The sequence below is a fragment of the Eptatretus burgeri genome, chromosome 1 (assembly GCF_056783735.1).
Source record: "Eptatretus burgeri isolate ZD-2024b chromosome 1, Ebu_testis_v1, whole genome shotgun sequence".
Taxonomy (NCBI): Eukaryota; Metazoa; Chordata; class Myxini; order Myxiniformes; family Myxinidae; genus Eptatretus; species Eptatretus burgeri.
The window spans coordinates 137,354,262-137,371,568 of record NC_140961.1 but is presented as its reverse complement, the minus strand read 5'-3'; the positions used below and the strand labels follow the sequence as shown (position 1 = coordinate 137,371,568).

The 17,307-nt window shown below is 44.2% G+C and overlaps 2 protein-coding genes across 5 annotated transcripts in view; one reads left to right on the top strand and one right to left on the bottom strand.

The window, feature by feature from the left end:
• TGFBR3 (transforming growth factor beta receptor 3) overlaps positions 1–5,443 on the top strand; it is a 99,230-nt gene extending 93,787 nt beyond the window's left edge. For all 3 annotated transcript variants that reach the window (XM_085899847.1, XM_085899856.1, XM_085899836.1), the window contains exon 15: positions 2,093–5,443. In XM_085899847.1, the coding sequence (XP_085755973.1) occupies positions 2,093–2,364 (272 nt within the window). In that variant the 3' untranslated portion in view covers positions 2,365–5,443. The remainder of the gene's footprint in view (positions 1–2,092) is intronic.
• The window catches only part of WDR5 (WD repeat domain 5), a 67,205-nt gene continuing 54,732 nt past the window's right edge, over positions 4,835–17,307 (bottom strand). For both annotated transcript variants that reach the window (XM_085899904.1, XM_085899901.1), the window contains 2 exons: positions 9,530–9,617; positions 4,835–6,958 (listed from right to left, as the gene is read on the bottom strand). In XM_085899904.1, coding sequence (XP_085756030.1) covers positions 6,858–6,958; positions 9,530–9,617 — 189 coding nt within the window. In that variant the 3' untranslated portion in view covers positions 4,835–6,857. The remainder of the gene's footprint in view (positions 6,959–9,529; positions 9,618–17,307) is intronic.

The window sequence follows — 17,307 nt, the reverse complement described above, 5'->3', positions numbered from 1 at the left end:
ACTCGAGAACGGAAGAAGCTTCCAATGTCAAATTACACCACGTGATTCAGGAGGGTGGTGGTGAGCGCTGATTAGATTTTGGTCAAAATCGGTCTAAGGTCAAGGTCACAGTGAGGTCAAACATCCAAAACATTCAATTTTTGATGGTTTGGTACAGAATCATCGTAGAAACTTCTGCTTTGCGTCGCTACCTTCTCTGGAGACAGCTTTTATTAGACAAGGTCAGAGGTCAAGTTGACTATTTCGTAAGTATCAGTCTATGACTGCTTGTTTGTTTGTTCGTCTGTCTGTCTGTCCACACAGAACTTTCGTGTTTTTTCCACAACCACTTATCGGATTGAGAAGAAATTTTCACCATTGGAGAGACTACTCATGTAGAATGTTTTATTGATAATTATGATGTCATAGGTCACGTGGTGTGGTAGCCATGTTGGGAAAATGGAAAAAGTTTGGACCACCGCATCTCTGAAACCACACCTTGGAAAAAATTGAAACTTGGCACATGGAAAGCACTCCTCATGGGGAATGTGATTTCTTTTGACGTCATGGGTGCCTTTGTTATGACATCATAATTGCAAATGCAGAACTCTATATCTGATCAGTATGAACATTTTTGAGGGTCATCTCGGGATAAAATTGCCCACAGAATTTTTTTTATGACATCATCGGTCACGTGATTCAGTAGCCATATTTAAACAAACAAAAAAAGATCTTTAAAAAATCTTCTTCGCTGAAGTGGCGAAACAGATCGTGGTGAAACTTTACACTTATAACCGCCTATCCATGAGGAACAAAAGGTTGACACATATGACATCATAGGTCACATGTTTTGGCAGCCATATTGGATTTACCCTAAAACCGATTTAAAATATTTTTTAAAAACCCTCCAGAATGGCTGGACACATCAAGGGGAAACTTCACACAAATGTTCCCCAAGGCATGGGTGTACAAGTTTGTTTCAGCAATAATTGATAGTTTACATGGTTTGCCAGAAATATTGGATTGGAGAAAACATTAAATAATGTTTTCTTTGAAACCGCTTAATCAATCGACATGAAAATTCACAATTATGATCTGGTAGTGATGAGTAATAAATGTTTTAAATTTCAACTTGATCGAACATATGATCTGGCAGCCAGAATTATTATTACTATTATTTTTTGAATAACGCTCACTTGGCTGTGCCTGGATGGGTTTGGGGGTAGAGGAGTATCAGCTGAAATGCGAATCCTATCCAGGTTCCTCCTAATGACTTCATGTTTGCTTTTTGCTTGTTCGGGTTCCTTCTGATTACTCTAATGCAGGACTTTACCTATTTGGTCTTCTATTTGATTTGAATTTAGTTTATTTTAATCCCATTCTAAATTGTTGAATAATAATAGAAAACGTCATGGCTCAGGGTCAGGTGTCCGATCAAAGCGGGATGTCTTGGTACCCGGTCTTCACTGCCAGCAGTTATAAAGTGGCAGTTATAGTTATGTCTCTCATTAATTACATAACACACCAGTACACAAACACCACACAAAACAAGGTTCTGTAATCTCTGATTGCTCTTTTTCTTGTTTGTTGAATGTTGAAGATCTCAAAGTTGGATTGAGATTCAAACCCAGGGTAATCAGCCCAAGGGTGAGTGTGCATAACTCAAGGCCATCCTGTCAGCCCCCTTTAGCAGATTAATATTTAATAAATAAGTGACATCAACATTATTAAATTATCATACTCATGATTTATTCATATGACAATTTTCACAACTTCAGAGCCACTCTCTTTTTTCGGTTCAGAGAGCAGCTCGAGTTGTGCTCTTTTATTTAAGAATAATTAAGTAAATGAGCAAACCAACATTTAAATAACTCTTGTCCTGTCCATTCAATCATTTGCATATTGTGTGCAGCTGTTGCCTCACTAACCCATTGTTCATTGCCTTTTTACGCTCCATTATATCACTCTTCCATGAGCCTCGATATTATGTAGAAAATAAAATAAAAATCAACATGTGATTTGCAGAAATAAAAGTAGAATTGAAATCCCACCGTAACATTATCCCTTTTTGCTGATGTTTCACGTTGACTCAGTGGTCCCCCAACCTCCTCAGACCCCAGATCATCAGCTAGAAGTCCAAGGAATCTGGCAAACGATGGACAATCGGACTGGTCGGAGTTGGGAAGATTTCAGTTCAAGCAGGCGGTGGGGGTAGCGCTGAGCCCTTTCCCTGGCGAGACAGAACACGTGAGATTGCAGAAAGAAGACGTCGGGAAGTTTTGCTCGAAGCTGCTCACTACAGAAAGACACGGCGAGACGGAGAGAGAGGAGAACGGTACATTGCTTATCAAGCCAATCACAACTATGCACAGCAGCCACGGCTGAGACACGAACAACACAAACACGTGCGATAACAGTTAGTCGGTAAAACAAGAGGAAAACCTTAGAGATAATCGTCAAAAACAATATATCTTACTTTGGAGTATGGCAAGGAATCTTGGAGGAATTTTAAAGATTTACTTTTTCTTTGTTTTTACACATTTTCCAACAGGAAATAGTAAACGTTTCGAACTTATAACATGATCTTATTTTTCCATTTTCAGGTCGTAAAGGGTTATCTATTTATTGATGGGTGTGACAAACTCTCACTTAGTTGTTGAAGACCTTTTTTTTTATTGCAGAATCTAAGGCCAGCAGTGGAGCTTCCGTACAAACATCTCACACATGGACATAAACAAATTCACGCAACACAACACAGAACTAGTAGATGAGACAAACACATTTGGAAGGTCCAGACTTTGAGACCAATTCATCTGAGATGGGAGTGACTCGTCTTACTAACTACAGAGTTCATAGAACACCTTACCCTGTGCAATCCTGAGAAAAAGGGATATGGGAAGGGTCTTTTCAATTATTGCTTCGCGTTTCCGAACACGATCTATATGAGCTTTGTTCGTGAACTTTGAATAACGGAACGGTCCAGAGCCGAAGATGTTACGCTTTTCATCAACATCGATGTTTATCCATGCATTTGCGCAATCACAAGCCTTCTGCCAACTCTTCTTGGAGAAACTGACAATTTTGGAACGATCTTTGAGAAAAGGATGCGCCAAACACTTTATTTTTTTTAACAAAGTTAGCTCAGGCATTTTGTCTGAATCTCCATATTCCCTTGCCCTTAGAGCGTGAGCGGCAAATTTGATTGGTCGAGACGGTGGATAGTTTTGCCAAAGTACTGCTAAACTGAAGGGTTTTGGAAGTGCAACCAGGCTGATTCGTGATGTACAGTGCTGAAAACATGAAATTCAATTGAAAAAAATCAATTAGTTCCTTAATCGTAGAAGGAAGGTTTGGGGGGTGTGGGGGAGGGGGGGTGGTTAACGAGGATAGAAAAGATCATGGTTTTGGATCTTCTTGTGCATGGCAGCTTGGCTGCTATTGTTGGGGCACCAGGATATCGCTTATACTTGCCTCTATACCAGTACGCTGGCAATCATTGCACCGACCTCGGAAGGATGACAGGCTGAGTTAACCCCCACCTGCTGTTAATTCAGCGGCCAACGGGGCTCAAACTCAGGACCCGAAGATCCCAGGCCAGCCACCAAAACCACGAAGCCAACACCAGGCTCCATGGTTTTGGATTGGATTTGAGATTTTGGTGAAAAGCTGTTTCGATTATCTGGAGGGAGGAATGAGATTAAAGAGAATGTGGAAGTTGGTTCTAGACGGGAAAAAAAGAGGAACGAAAGAGTGGTGGGCAGTGAATGAGTGCAGGTGAGCAGTGTTTATGCCTGTTTGGACATAGTATAGTTGGAGAGGATTGGCAAGATCACTTTGAGATACACAAACTCGCCTCTGAGTTCTCACCTGGGTTGGAATCCCGACCTAGCTATAAACCATCATCCTGGTGTTTCTCATTCAGAGCCATTCATCGATGTATGTGTGTGTGGTCGCTCAGATGGATGCAAAACAGGTGTCCCATCTGCCAGCATTCGTTGGTGTATGTTTAAGGTCCCATGGTGTCCTTCGAGAAGTAAAAGCTATCGCCAGCACCACAAACAAGTTACAAATTCCTCCAGGCCTAGAAACTGCTTCAGCAGAACCAACACCCTGTAACAGAGTATAGTACATTGGAATGGAGCCTGGTGTTGGCTTAGTGGTTCGGGTGGCAGCTTGGGATCCTCAGGTCCTGCGTTCAAGCCCCGTTGGCCGCTGAATTAATACACCAGGGGGTTGACTCAGCCTGTCATCCTTGAGGTCGGTGAAATGAGTACCAGTGTACTGGGCCGGTGTATACCCTGGTTAAAATAGGTGTACCATATCCCTGTGTCGTAAGAGGCGACCAGGGTTGCGTCAGGAAGGGCATCCGGCATAAAACATGTGCCAAATCACTATGCGGATCATACGGATGATCCGCTGTGGCGACCCCGAACGGGAGCGGCCGAAAGAGATATATATATATATATATATATATATATATAAATTCAGTGGCCCAATGGGGCTTGAACTCAGGACCTTTTGGGTCCCAAGCCACTGCCCTAACCACTGCGCCAACACCCGGCTTTACCTGAAGCAACGAACTTGCGTTGACATTATTAATGTACAAAACTCAGCATGTACAGTAACTATCATTTTTAACACGTTGCACGATAATTTAAAAAAAAAATAACCATCTCGACCTTTCAATGACCCTTGTGGATATAATTCTTTTTCCCCACATTTTCAGGAATGGTACCATAGAATGTGTAAAAGGCACTCACTGTTTAAAACTATTTTTCTTCTTATCTTTGTGTCATTTGCACAATCTTCTCTACGGAATGGCAAATTATAATTGTGAATTTAATACTGGTGATGATTGTACTGCATCAAACCCCAGGACTTTTTTTTTTTTTTTTACTTCCACAAAGTACACTGAGTGGTACCATGTGATCACCTTACCTGCTATACATGACCATAATATTAAGTCAGATAACTGAATGGTCAACTTTGTCAACTAGCTGGAGGCCATCAATAGCCGGTGAATTCCCACCTCCCCCCAATTCCCCTTACTCTTCCTCTTTCGTTCCAATCCTACAAGTAGTCTCATCCAGCCAACTTCTCATTGTCCATTTTCTCTGATGTCCTTTTCATTTAACTTCTCACCACATTATGTAATATATAGATAGGACCCAAGGTCCAATTCCAGGATCATCAGTTACTTTTTGGAATGAAATGAATTAATGTGCCACTTCCTGGTTTAAAGCAAAGTAAAAAGTTATTTCATACAACTGCAGAGCTGAGTTCAGATATAAACAACCTGGCCATCTTTTGTTGAATATTCATCCTAGTTATACTATATAGTTTACAATTGTACAGTTCCCATAGAAGTTTTCAGATTTTTTCCTGGTTGATATTCTGTATTGATGGTGGTTGTCCTTGGATCTTAGAATTGAGAAATGTGAATAAAAGATATCGGTGGAATGTGCGTGCACTGTTGTATCCAAACTTCATCATTTATCTCAAATATTTCACTTGGATTTCTGTCAAGTAAAATTACACTGAATCAAAATGCTTTATTAGCAATAAGTTGTCACCCGATCAAGATCGGGTTATTTAGACTTTAATAATACATCAAGAAGATTGATGTTTAAAGCTGAAGGAAAAATTAATCTGGGAGTGCAACATGGCAATGATGAACTAAATGGCCGCATTTTTGCTTGAACTCATACAGGATCGTGCAACGACTACTTACACTCAATGTAGTCCTGTGACAACTGTGATCCTTTGAACATTCATTTCCATTCTGCATATGGAATCTAAATACTTAATGCAATGGATTTGATTTCTGACAGACGCATGGAAAACTCCAGGCGGAAGCCAAGCTCTGGCCCTCTCACTACCAAGGGGGGCATCCAACATACAATGCTCAATCGTCTAGGGCAGTTTCTTGTTTTAACATCAGTTTAAGAATTGCATTTTTTAACTTGTGATGTTGACCTAATGTGGTACAGTAAATTTTGGTGGAATTGGCACAGGGGTATGGAATTTTACTCGATAGATAAGGCAGGCGTGTGTGTTGTATGCGGTGTGTGGTGTGTACGTCTGATAAAAAAAAATCAAAGGAAAAAAAAAAAAAACAGGTCCACGCCCATCTCCACCAAATCGTGGTTACATGTTGGGAGTTCCCTCAGGTCATGAGCACAAATTTTAAAGTATTCCGAGCCATCCTGCCCCAAGGGGCGGTACCAATAAAAAGTAGTGGGGCTTACTCCAAGGATCCGCAGCCGATCTTGCCATCATGACTTACTGTCCACTGGCCAGTCTGTGCAGTTTCCTCCTATTTAAAGCCCAATGCGCTCTTGTTGTGCCTTTGTGCCCAAGTCCTCACCCAGCCTCGCTCAAAAACAGGTTTGACACAACAATCTCACTCTACACTGTCTTGAAGTTAACAATCACTGCCTCCTCAGTGTAAGTTTTACAAGACGACTGACTCAGATTACTCCTGAAACAGGGAAAAAATATCAAAGCTATGCGGTCACATGGTCCATGCTATTGTTACCACGATCTAGCTATGGATCCCCCCTTCCACATAACAATATTTGTCTCTCAATCACACACTCTCCAGCAAGAACTAAAGGAGAAAAAAAAGAATTATAATTTAAAAAAAATTTATTCCTAAAGTTTCATCATGTAAACACCCTTTTGGCGGTGGATACACCTGCAGAAAGCAGATGCAGATGGGTGTTGCCATGATTACAAGTAGCAGAAGATGAAAAAAGCTGGATAATGATGAGGCAGGATAGTGGAAGAATTGGTGGGGGCGAAAAGAACAATAGAAAAGATGCAAGAGAGTGCATGGTGGACGGAGTTGGAAAGAGACTGGGAGTTTGTAGTGAAGGTTAGCAATCGCTCTTCCACATCTTGATGGTTTTGTCATTCTCAAGTGCAGCCGAAGCAATTATGTTCTCTGTCGGGTGACAGGCCGTACAAAGAACAACATCTGCCGGGAGATAAAACAGTGGAATGAGAAAAGGCAAGCGGCAGGTGTGGGTGGAATAAAACACAAACAATTGGTAGGAGGGAATGAGTAAGCAAAGACGAAAAGAAACTAGAACGGCACTCGTGGAGCAGTCTCACCTCACGTTCATGCTGAACAAAAATGCCATCGTAAACTGAACACTACTATTATGGCCCATATACCTGTATCGTATCATATTTTCTTGGCATGGGCCATGAATGTCAAATTTAATTCTTCACTCACATCAGGTCATCGATCAGATATATGAAGTTTCAGATTTTTTTTTGGACAAGGATTTTAATTCAACCAATTATGGCTGGAATAACACTTTTACAATGACATCATCATCACCCCATATACCCCACAGGGAGTTTGACATTTTCCAAGTTTCAATTTTTTCCCTTGAGCAGTTTTAGAGAAAATGTCCAATTTTTTTTTCCTTAATCGGATATGGTCACCATACCATGTGACCGATGACATCATAAATTTAATTCTTCACTCACGTCGGGTCATAGATCAGAAACTCTACCAGTCAAAAGTTTTAGAACACCCCCCCCCCCCCATTTTTTCCAGTTTTTACTGATATTTAAGTAGTTCAAGTCCAGTGAATAACCTGAAATGGTACAAAGCTAAGCAGTAAACTGCCAGAGGTTAAAAAAACAGTTTAGGTTACCAAAAACTGAAAAATAATGTAAATTTCAGAGTTGTTAAAAAAAGGCCCTTTTCAAAGAACAAGTAATGGGTTAACAACTGCAGCTGTTCTGCAGCAATGGAAGTAAATTAAGTCTTGAAAGTTGATGCAAACAATTCCTACAGGTGTCCCCACTTTTGTTGATTAGTTACAAACCTTCTGTCTGTATAAAAGCAGTGTTTGAACAGACTGTGTTGCTACACCCTCTGAAGTATTATTTGGACAATATTGCACTGCAGGAAGTAGTATATTGTTATAATGGAGAGAAAAAGACAATTAACAAAGGGAGACAGACAGACCATTATAACCCTTAAAAAGTGCAGGTCTTTCCTTCAGAGAAATTGCAAAGAGCCAAGGTGTCAGTGAATACAGTTTCCTGCACCATCAAAAGGCACTAGGAAACTGGAGGAAACTGACAGGAAGAGATCTGGCAGACCCAAAGCCACAACACAATCAGAAGACAAGTTTCTGAGAGTCAACAGCTTGCGTAATAGGCAGCTCACAGGACAGCAGCTTCAAGCACAGCTTAACACTGATCGAAGTAAGGAAGTCTCAGTTTCAACTGTGAAGAGAAGACCTCGAGCTGCAGGTTTGACAGGTCGAGTGGCAGAAAGAAAGCCATTGCAAAGATGGCAAAATAAGAAAATGAGGCTTGCCTGGGCCATGAAGCACCGCCAGTGGACTACTGAAGAATGGAAGGTCTGATGGACCGATGAATCAAAATTTGAAATCTTCGGTTCCTCACGCAGGGTTTTTGTACGCCATCAAGTAAACGAAAGGATGGTTCCTCAATGTGTGACACCATCTGTCAAACATGGAGGAGGAAGCGTGATGATCTGGGGCTCTTTTGCTGGATCCAGAGTTGGTGACTTGCACAGAAAGACTGGCACCCTGAACCAAAAGGGCAACCACAGCATTTTGCAGCGCCATGCAATACCCTTTGGTCTATGCCTAGTTGGTCAGGGGTTCATCCTACAGCAAGATAACGACCCAAAACATACCTCCCAGGCTATGTCAGAACTCCCTCAGAAGAAAAGAACAACACGGTAGGCTTCAAATCATGGAATGGCCAGCACAGTCTCCAGACATAAACCCCATCGAGCTGGTTTGGGATGAACTGGACAGAAGGATGAAAGCAAAGCAACCTACAAGTGCAACACATTTATGGGAACTTCTGCATCAGTGTTGGGAAGAACTTTCCGAACAATATTTTATTTCCATTGTAGAAAGAATGCCACGAGTATGTTCAGCTGTTTTATCTGCAAAAGGTGGCGACTTTGATGAGTCAAAAATTTATATTAAATTTTGTTCAACAAAACGATTCCATGATTTTTTTTAAATCTGTAATTGTTTATTTGTTCTATGCTTTGATTTCAGAGCACATTGAAACATTAAACTGCTTAAATTTTAGTAAAAACTGGAAAAATGGGGGTGTTCTAAAACTTTTGACCAGTAGAGTATATGAAGATTCAGGTTTTTCGGATAAGGATTTCAATTCAACCAATTATGGTTGGAATACCACTTCACGGACGACGTCATCGTTATCACTCTTTATACCCCAAGGGGAATTGATGACATTTGCCAAGTTTCAATCTTTTTCATTGAGCAGTTTCAGAGAAAAACATGCAATTTTTTTTCCCTTACTCCAATACGACTGCCATACCATGTGACCTATGACGTCAGTGAGAAATAAAATATTCTCATGGGGAGTCACTCCAATGTTTAAAGTTTCGCATTGATCGGACAAGCGGTTGCAGAGAAAACCATTTTTCAAGGAAGAGATGCACACATGCACACGCACACACGCACACACTGAAATAGCCCCTTCGGGGTGACAACGATGAGAGATTGAGGAAAGCCACCTGTGTGTCCTTGCAGTTTCTGTACAATCTCTTTTGTCTGCAGGTTCCAAATGTACACCAGATTGTCTTCAGAACCTGAAACGATCCACTGCACAGCAAAAACAGTGCAGGCACACAAAAAGGTTATAAAAACAATGGGAACACCTTTTAACTTGAAATGCACAAACTGTATTATTAACATGTTCTAAATTTGCATTAATATGAGAATAGTTCAAGGTTGATGCGATTTTATTCATGAAAATAGAAAAGTAAGGGGAGGTTGATGAAACGTCTCTTATTTCTCAAGATATCTCCCACTGTCTACACGTACACTTGTCCGATCGATATGCTAGTGTCTCGATGCCATTTTGGTGTAAATCCTATGGCTCGGTACACAATGCCATCGCAGGACAAGTACATCGACATAGTCATCATTTGTAAACTCGATGCCACCCAGACTTTGAGTGGTCCAATGACGTGAAAAATAAAAAAATAAAAACCACAAGGTGACAAAACCTGGACTAGTTTGATAAACCACACAAAGTCGAATGATAAACCTCTGTCGCACAGAACACGTGACTGGTGACTGGTGGTGACTGCCATCTTGGTGCTGCCAAGAATGCTTTGACCTGCGTCAATTATACTTTCTGCGTAACTTGCTTGGGGGGGGGGTGTAACACAATATAATTGCATACAATTTCAGCAAGAAACCATTCTTTTTACATTCTCCAAAGTAAGTCCACATCAACTTTGAACCACTCTTGATATACAAACACTAACATACAGTAGCATTGTTTATCCTAACATGTCTGGTGTTGGCTTAATGGTTAGGGCGGTGGGCTTGGGATCTTAGCATCTTGAGTTCAAATCCCCCTTGGCTGTTGAATTAATACCAGGTGGGGTTAACTCGGCCTGTCATCCTTCCGAGGTCGGCAAAATGAGTGCCAGCATGCTGGTATCCTGTGTCGGAGTGGCAACCCGTCCAGGATTGTGCCCAATAGCCAAGGAGACTGCTAAGGCAGCACCAACGCTCTGCACAGAGTATGATCCCAATGGGAAAAATGGAATGTTCTTCCTGAATGTGCAATCTTCTTGAGTTTACCTTGAAAGACGTTACCAAGTATCAATGTCTCAGGAATTTCAAAAACCCTTTCCACCACATACATTCTTCTTCTTCTCCTATTTTTAATTATCCCAGATTCAGAGAGGGTTTTTTGTTTTTATATATCACATACATTTACGAGGACGTTAGTAGAACATGGCCAACTCGACAATACGTGAGATTTGAAACTAGTCAGTCAGAGTCACGAGGACAATTCTGCAAAGGGCACAACAAACAAACAAGTCCATCCACCCAAATAAATTTTCCCTTTTCTTTCCTCTCGGATCCTCCAACTTCCTTACCTTCTCTCATCACTCTGTTCTAATTGCCTGCCAAATGCCCACCACACGTTCTTCTTCTCTAATTAATATTGAAGATGCATAGCACACAGACGCCCAACACCCCTTTTGCTAACCCCACCACCAACCTCAATGTGCAAATAAATGACCTGCATAGCCCCTTTCCAGATAAGCAGCACAACAAAACCTCCACTGCACGGGCCATAACCATCAAAAGTGCCTGGTGTTGGCTCAGTGGTTGGGTGGCTGGCTTGTGATCTTAGGGTCCTGAGTTTGAGCCCCGTTAGCTGGTAAATCATCACCAGGTGAGGTTCACTCAGCCTGTCATCCTTCCGAGGTCGGCAAAATGAGTACCAGTGTACTGGTATAGGGGCACAGCATCAGTGGCATAGTCACGCCCCAACAAAATGATAGCTGCCATACACAAGAAGAAGACCATCAAAAGTCTCACCAATGATTTTGCAAAGCTGAAACACGATTATTCACGACAAGGCGTGACTGTTGACTGTTGCAGACCAACGAAGCGACGGAAGATGCTGCTTTTTAAAAGCTCGTAAGGGCTAGAGGGGGATGGCAAAGAGGTACACACACTAGCCTCTAAGCTGTCTAGCCTGGGTTTGAATCGTGACCCAGCTACACACTCTCATCCCTGTTTCACAGACAGGGATATTCATCAACGTGTGTGCCGTCCCTTGGATGGACATTAAACTGGCGTCCTGTCTGCCAGCATTAGTTGGCAGACATTATAAAACCCCACAGTGTCCTTTGCAAAAAGTAGGTGAGCCATCGCGGACACCATGACCAAATTCCAAATTCCTGCACAAACTACTACTGGAAAGGCAATGGCAAACCACCCAGTACTGCAAGACCCCACTATTCATGGCCTCCTGCATTCACGGGTCATAAAGTGTGACCTGCTTCGATATTCATGTATTCAGTTTTTTTGTTTTTGTTTGTTTTAAACACTTCAGGACTGATCTCCTTTTCCACCTGGGAAATTGGAAATCAGCCAACACCACAGCATAACATAAAAAAGGTGCAAAAACAGATCCCCTTAACTACAGCCCATTTGACTTACAGTACTTCCAATCATCAGCAAGGTCATGGCATCCATCATCGCAGTTGACATAAAATCTTCCCTTTTCTCCAATAGGCTCATCTCAAATCATCAATTCGGATTCAGACCTGGTCATTCTACCTTCGACATGCTGCTTCTACTCTCCCAACAATGACGGAGGCCCTCAACATCATGAATAAGATCATGGCCGTCTCTCTGGACATATCTAGAGCTTTTGATACAGTCTGGCATCCTGCTTTGCTCTCCAACCTACCTTCTGATGGAATCCAAGGCCAACTCCACTCTTGGATTACTGACTTCCTCCACTCCAGTTGACAACGTGTGGCTCTTAACGGAACCCTTTCATCTCCTCTCCCTGTCAAGGCTGGAGTACCACAAGGCAGTGTTCTAAGCCCCATATTATTCCTAATAGTCATCAATGATCTCTGACTGCCTAGAAAATCCTCTTTTATCTCTTTGCTGATGACTCCACTCTCTGCCGTGACATCTCTCATCCTTCTGACGGACAGGCAGCAGCCTCTCCCCTCTCCTCAGACTTGACAAAATCACAAACTGGTCAAACACAATTTTCCTTATGTATCCATATTGTCCACCCTTTGCGTTCTCCCTTACTCATCGTTACCTGCATCCCTTGTTTGTCTGTCTCCAACTACTTTCCCCCACTGTTGTTGTTGTTTCCCCTTTCTTCTGCTGTTCCCTTTATGTTGTGTCCTGATTTGTTCTGTGTAATCGCTCTTCCACAAACTGAAACCATGTTTTTTTTTTTTGAAAAACAATGCCCCGACATATTCGTGGCATTTTTCATGAACATATCCTCCGTGAATAGCGGGGTCCGACAGCATGTATAAATATATCAAGAAAAACAAATCTTGTGGAAAATCGTTCAAAACAAGATGGGCACTATGAAGAAACAGTTCTTTAATTTCACAGATTATTTGAAAAGAAAGGCACTATTTCTTTAACTAAAGAGGCCTTGACCACTAGCGCCAGAAACAATTGAAGCATTTAAAACTCTCAGAAAGGGAAAAACAGCAAAACTGCGACTTTCTAACATGACGACTGAGTGACGAGTGAATCTACAAACTTTCGTTTTGAATTTGCTGATGAAGGACTATTTTAGTTCAATGAACATACCAAAAGTCTTTCACAATCAGGTTCTCCACTTAACGGGTGACAGTATAGCTTAAAGGTAGCGAACGTGCATTTGTACTATCTAGTCTGGGTGAGATCCCTGACAACTATAAACTGCCAACCTGGTGCCTTGCAATCATGGCATTGCATCAACGAGTAGCGAGGGGGGAAGTTTGAGGGGAGGGAAGGAAGGAGTGGATGTTAAGCTGGGTGTCTAAGATACCAGCATTTGCTTGTGAACACTAAATATCCCACATTACAATACAAAAAGCATAAGCTGCTGCATGCCGCCGATACCTATCAAAATTCCCAATTCCTGCCTGAAAAAGATGGCCACTGCCAAGTACATACAAGCGTCATGAGCACTGTTGTTCTTCAGGGTTATGGGTCCTCCACACAACATTCACAAACTGACATTGCATAACAAAAATAGAAATAAAAACTTACAGGCAGGTAGGTTTTGTCAAGCCAGGATCTTATGAAGGAGGTCATTGATCCAACGCAAATACATATCCAAAGAATACCTTTCATATCAGGTATATATATATATATATATATATATATATATATATATATATATATATATATATATATATATATATATATATATATATATATATATATATATATATATATATATATATTGTTGTGGTTACCAAATTCGCAAACCACCATTCAGGTCCCTTAGGTGAGATATCTCGGTAAGTACATGTGTAGTTAGGCCCAAACCCGTTGTCTAGTGGGAATACATGTCATTTATGCGTGCTGCGACTCTTCAGGATAGCCGTTTTTCTTTTACTATCTTTAATTTGGACCAACCGCCATTGTTACAACCACAACAACATCAACCACCCACCGCGGCGCCGCTTCACGTCACACCTCGCAACCGTCGCATCGCCACCGTTCTTGCGCCGCTTGTGGGTACCGGTGTTGGACTCGTGCAGGGCGCGCGCCAAACAGCGTGTACAAAACCACGGATTTTCCACTTCAAAAACGACACACGCCCACTTTTGTTCCGTCCAATCGGTGAGCGAGGGGCGATTTGGCCCCGCCCCCAGGGCGTTGGAGGGCGATCGATATATGCAAATTTATGGATCAAAAAGCATTCACGCCCACTTTTTCTCGGGCCAATGGGGAGCGAGGTGAAAGGTCGAAGGGAGGGGGTCAAAGATGAGAGAGCGAAGCCACGGGGCTGATATAAGCGACCGCGTTCGTCAGTCAAGAGGACGAGAGAGTTAAGACTTCGCGGGCGGTGGAGTTGGGAAGAAGAAGCAAGAAGGAGTTGGTCGTCGTCGTGTGCGTTGGAGTCGGAGCAAAAGGGGACGGAGCTGTGGAGAGGCGGCGAGGGCAGACGAGGGGGTGCTCGCGTCGTGCAGGGAGCTGCACACCAGGGAGGCCGACGGCGCGACCTGGCCGAGGTGGAGACGCTCATCGCGGGACTCGAGGCAGAGTGGAAATCCTCTATACCCCGAGCATCAGCAACCCCCTCCTGTTTCCCCCCGCGCTGAGATAGTGCGACCAAGGGGGCCCCTTTCCCACCCCCTACCAGACACTGCCCGCGAGGCCCGCGGAGTTTGTGTTCATGCATCCATTCGTTGTGCTCATTGCGTGTGCCACTTGAGCTGGCACGGAGACTACGTTGTGCAGCCCATGCACCGTTGTGGTTCACTGCGTTCAGTTCAAAAGGGAAGGCCTTGGACTGCGTGTGAGCAGCCAGCCACGTTCCCTGTCACCTGCATTGTTTTGAGCCAGAGACTGCATGCGAGCAGCCTGGCTCCCTGCTAACTGTTTTCTTTTGCAGAGTTCAGTGATCCTGGGCCATGGTTTAGTGTAAAATTTGTAAGTTAAGGTTAAGATGTACTGTAAATATGAGTGCGCCCCCGGCATGTCTGTCCTAGCGCCGGCAATTTTATTTCAGTTGTCCGTGTGAGTGAGTTTGTTTAGGTAGTTACGCAGCCCTCAGGTTATTTATTTTGGGGACACGAATACCATGAATGTCGCACTCAGGGATCCGTAGGTAAAGTGTACTCGGGGAAAACTACACATGATGGCACACGAAAATTTGACGACTCGGGACGAGTCTGTAAAAAGGGGAGGGGGTAGTGTTGTGGTTACCAAATTCGCAAACCACCATTCAGGTCCCTTAGGTGAGGTATCTCGGTAAGTACATGTGTAGTTAGGCCCAAACCCGTTGTCTAGTGGGAATACATGTCATTTATGCGTGCTGCGACTCTTCAGGATAGCCGTTTTTCTTTTACTATCTTTATTTTGGACCAACCGCCATTGTTACCACCACCAACCACAACATCAACCACCCACCACGGCGCCGCTTCACGTCACACCTCGCAACCGTCGCATCGCCACCGTTCTTGCGCCGCTTGTGGGTACCGGTGTTGGACTCGTGCAGGGCGCGCGCCGAACAGAGTGTACAAAACCACGGATTTTCCACTTCAAAAACGGATCAAAAACGACTCACGCCCACTTTTGTTCCGTCCAATCGGTGAGCGAGGGGCGATTTGGCCCCGCCTCCAGGGCGTTGGAGGGCGATCGATATATGCAAATTTATTGATCAAAAAGCATTCACGCCCACTTTTTCTCGGGCCAATGGGGAGCGAGGTGAAAGGTCGAAGGAAGGGGGTCAAAGATGAGAGAGCGAAGCCACGGGGCTGATATAAGCGACCGCGTTCGTCAGTCAAGGGGATGAGAGAGTTAAGACTTCGCGGGCGGTGGAGTTGGGAAGAAGAAGCAAGAAGGAGTTGGTCGTCGTCGTGTGTGTTGGAGTCGGAGCAAAAGGGGACGGAGCTGTGGAGAGGCGGCGAGGGCAGACGAGGGGGTGCTCGCGTCGTGCAGGGAGCTGCACACCAGGGAGGCCGACGGCGCGACCTGGCCGAGGTGGAGACGCTCGTCGCGGGACTCGAGGCAGAGTGGAAATCCTCTATACCCCGAGCATCAGCAACCCCCTCCTGTTTCCCCCCGCGCTGAGATAGTGCGACCAAGGGGGCCCCTTTCCCACCCCCTACCAGACACTGCCCGCGAGGCCCGCGGAGTTGAGGCACCATCGCCGCTCCGCGTCTCATCACCAGACGGGTAGGCCCGACCCGGTCTCGGCCTCAGGCCCGCCTCATCCTTGAGGGTATTCTTTTCCTTGGTTTTGGGTATGTGTTGTCGGCGCCGTCTGTGAAGTAAAATTGTATAAGTGTTGCCGTGTGCTCGCGTAATCGGTATTAGATCTGCATTGTCGCATTTGCTTTTTGTGTAAAATTTGCATTGTGTTTCTTTTCCTTTTCTATGTGCTTTTGGTGGAATTGTATATGTGCGCTTTCCGTTCATCGCGAATAAATGTGCTTTGTGTTGAACTGTTTCCCGCTTCGCTTCGTCATTTCTTTCATTGAATCCTCATCTTGCTTCACGTAAAGGGTTGGTAGTGGGCTGAATACGCCCGATAATTAATCGAACCGTCGAGGTCGACGAATAACACCGCTCGGTTATCCCGATAGTACGGAACGGGTCGCTTAAGTGGCCCGTGTCCGAAGTCGACCTGCGGCGAGGTGCGATCGCCCGGTCTACCCTCCGTGTGGGTACTTAGGTAGGTCGAATTTGGCGAGCAACCCTATCCCACGCGGGGGCTGATTGGCTCGATCGCGGTGAGACCGAAAGGTCCACCCGTGACTGGTTCCCGGCGTTAGTCCGAGAGGGTCACGACTGGATTGTCCGTCCGGTGGGCGACGTGCCGCGATTCGAGTTACGTGGCCGTCAGCACGCCGGCGGGCGCGAATCCGCAACAATATATATATATATATATATATACATTTGCGGGCCGGAGGTCCGGTGGCGAGAACGACCGCTAGGTGGGGAAAGTTGCATCAATTCCCACCAGACTCTCCAGAATTGTAGGCAGTCGCTCATGGACAACTCCATGGAGGCGGCGGGTCGCTGAACGGACCGTGGATGCAAATACCTCCACCGCGTAGCGTAGGGTCTTTTTGTCTAGAACCAATTTATCTAATTAACCACGCGGTGTCGTCTACCGGGGAACCACGCCCTCAGCACGTCTTGCTTGAACCGGGTCACTCAACCGACTGCAGTAGAGTTCCAACTACCGACGACCAACTCTGGTTCGGGTAAAGTTGAGCGAAACTGCCAAAGCCATGCCGGCTAGGATGAGCAGATTAATAGGAACAAAGACACG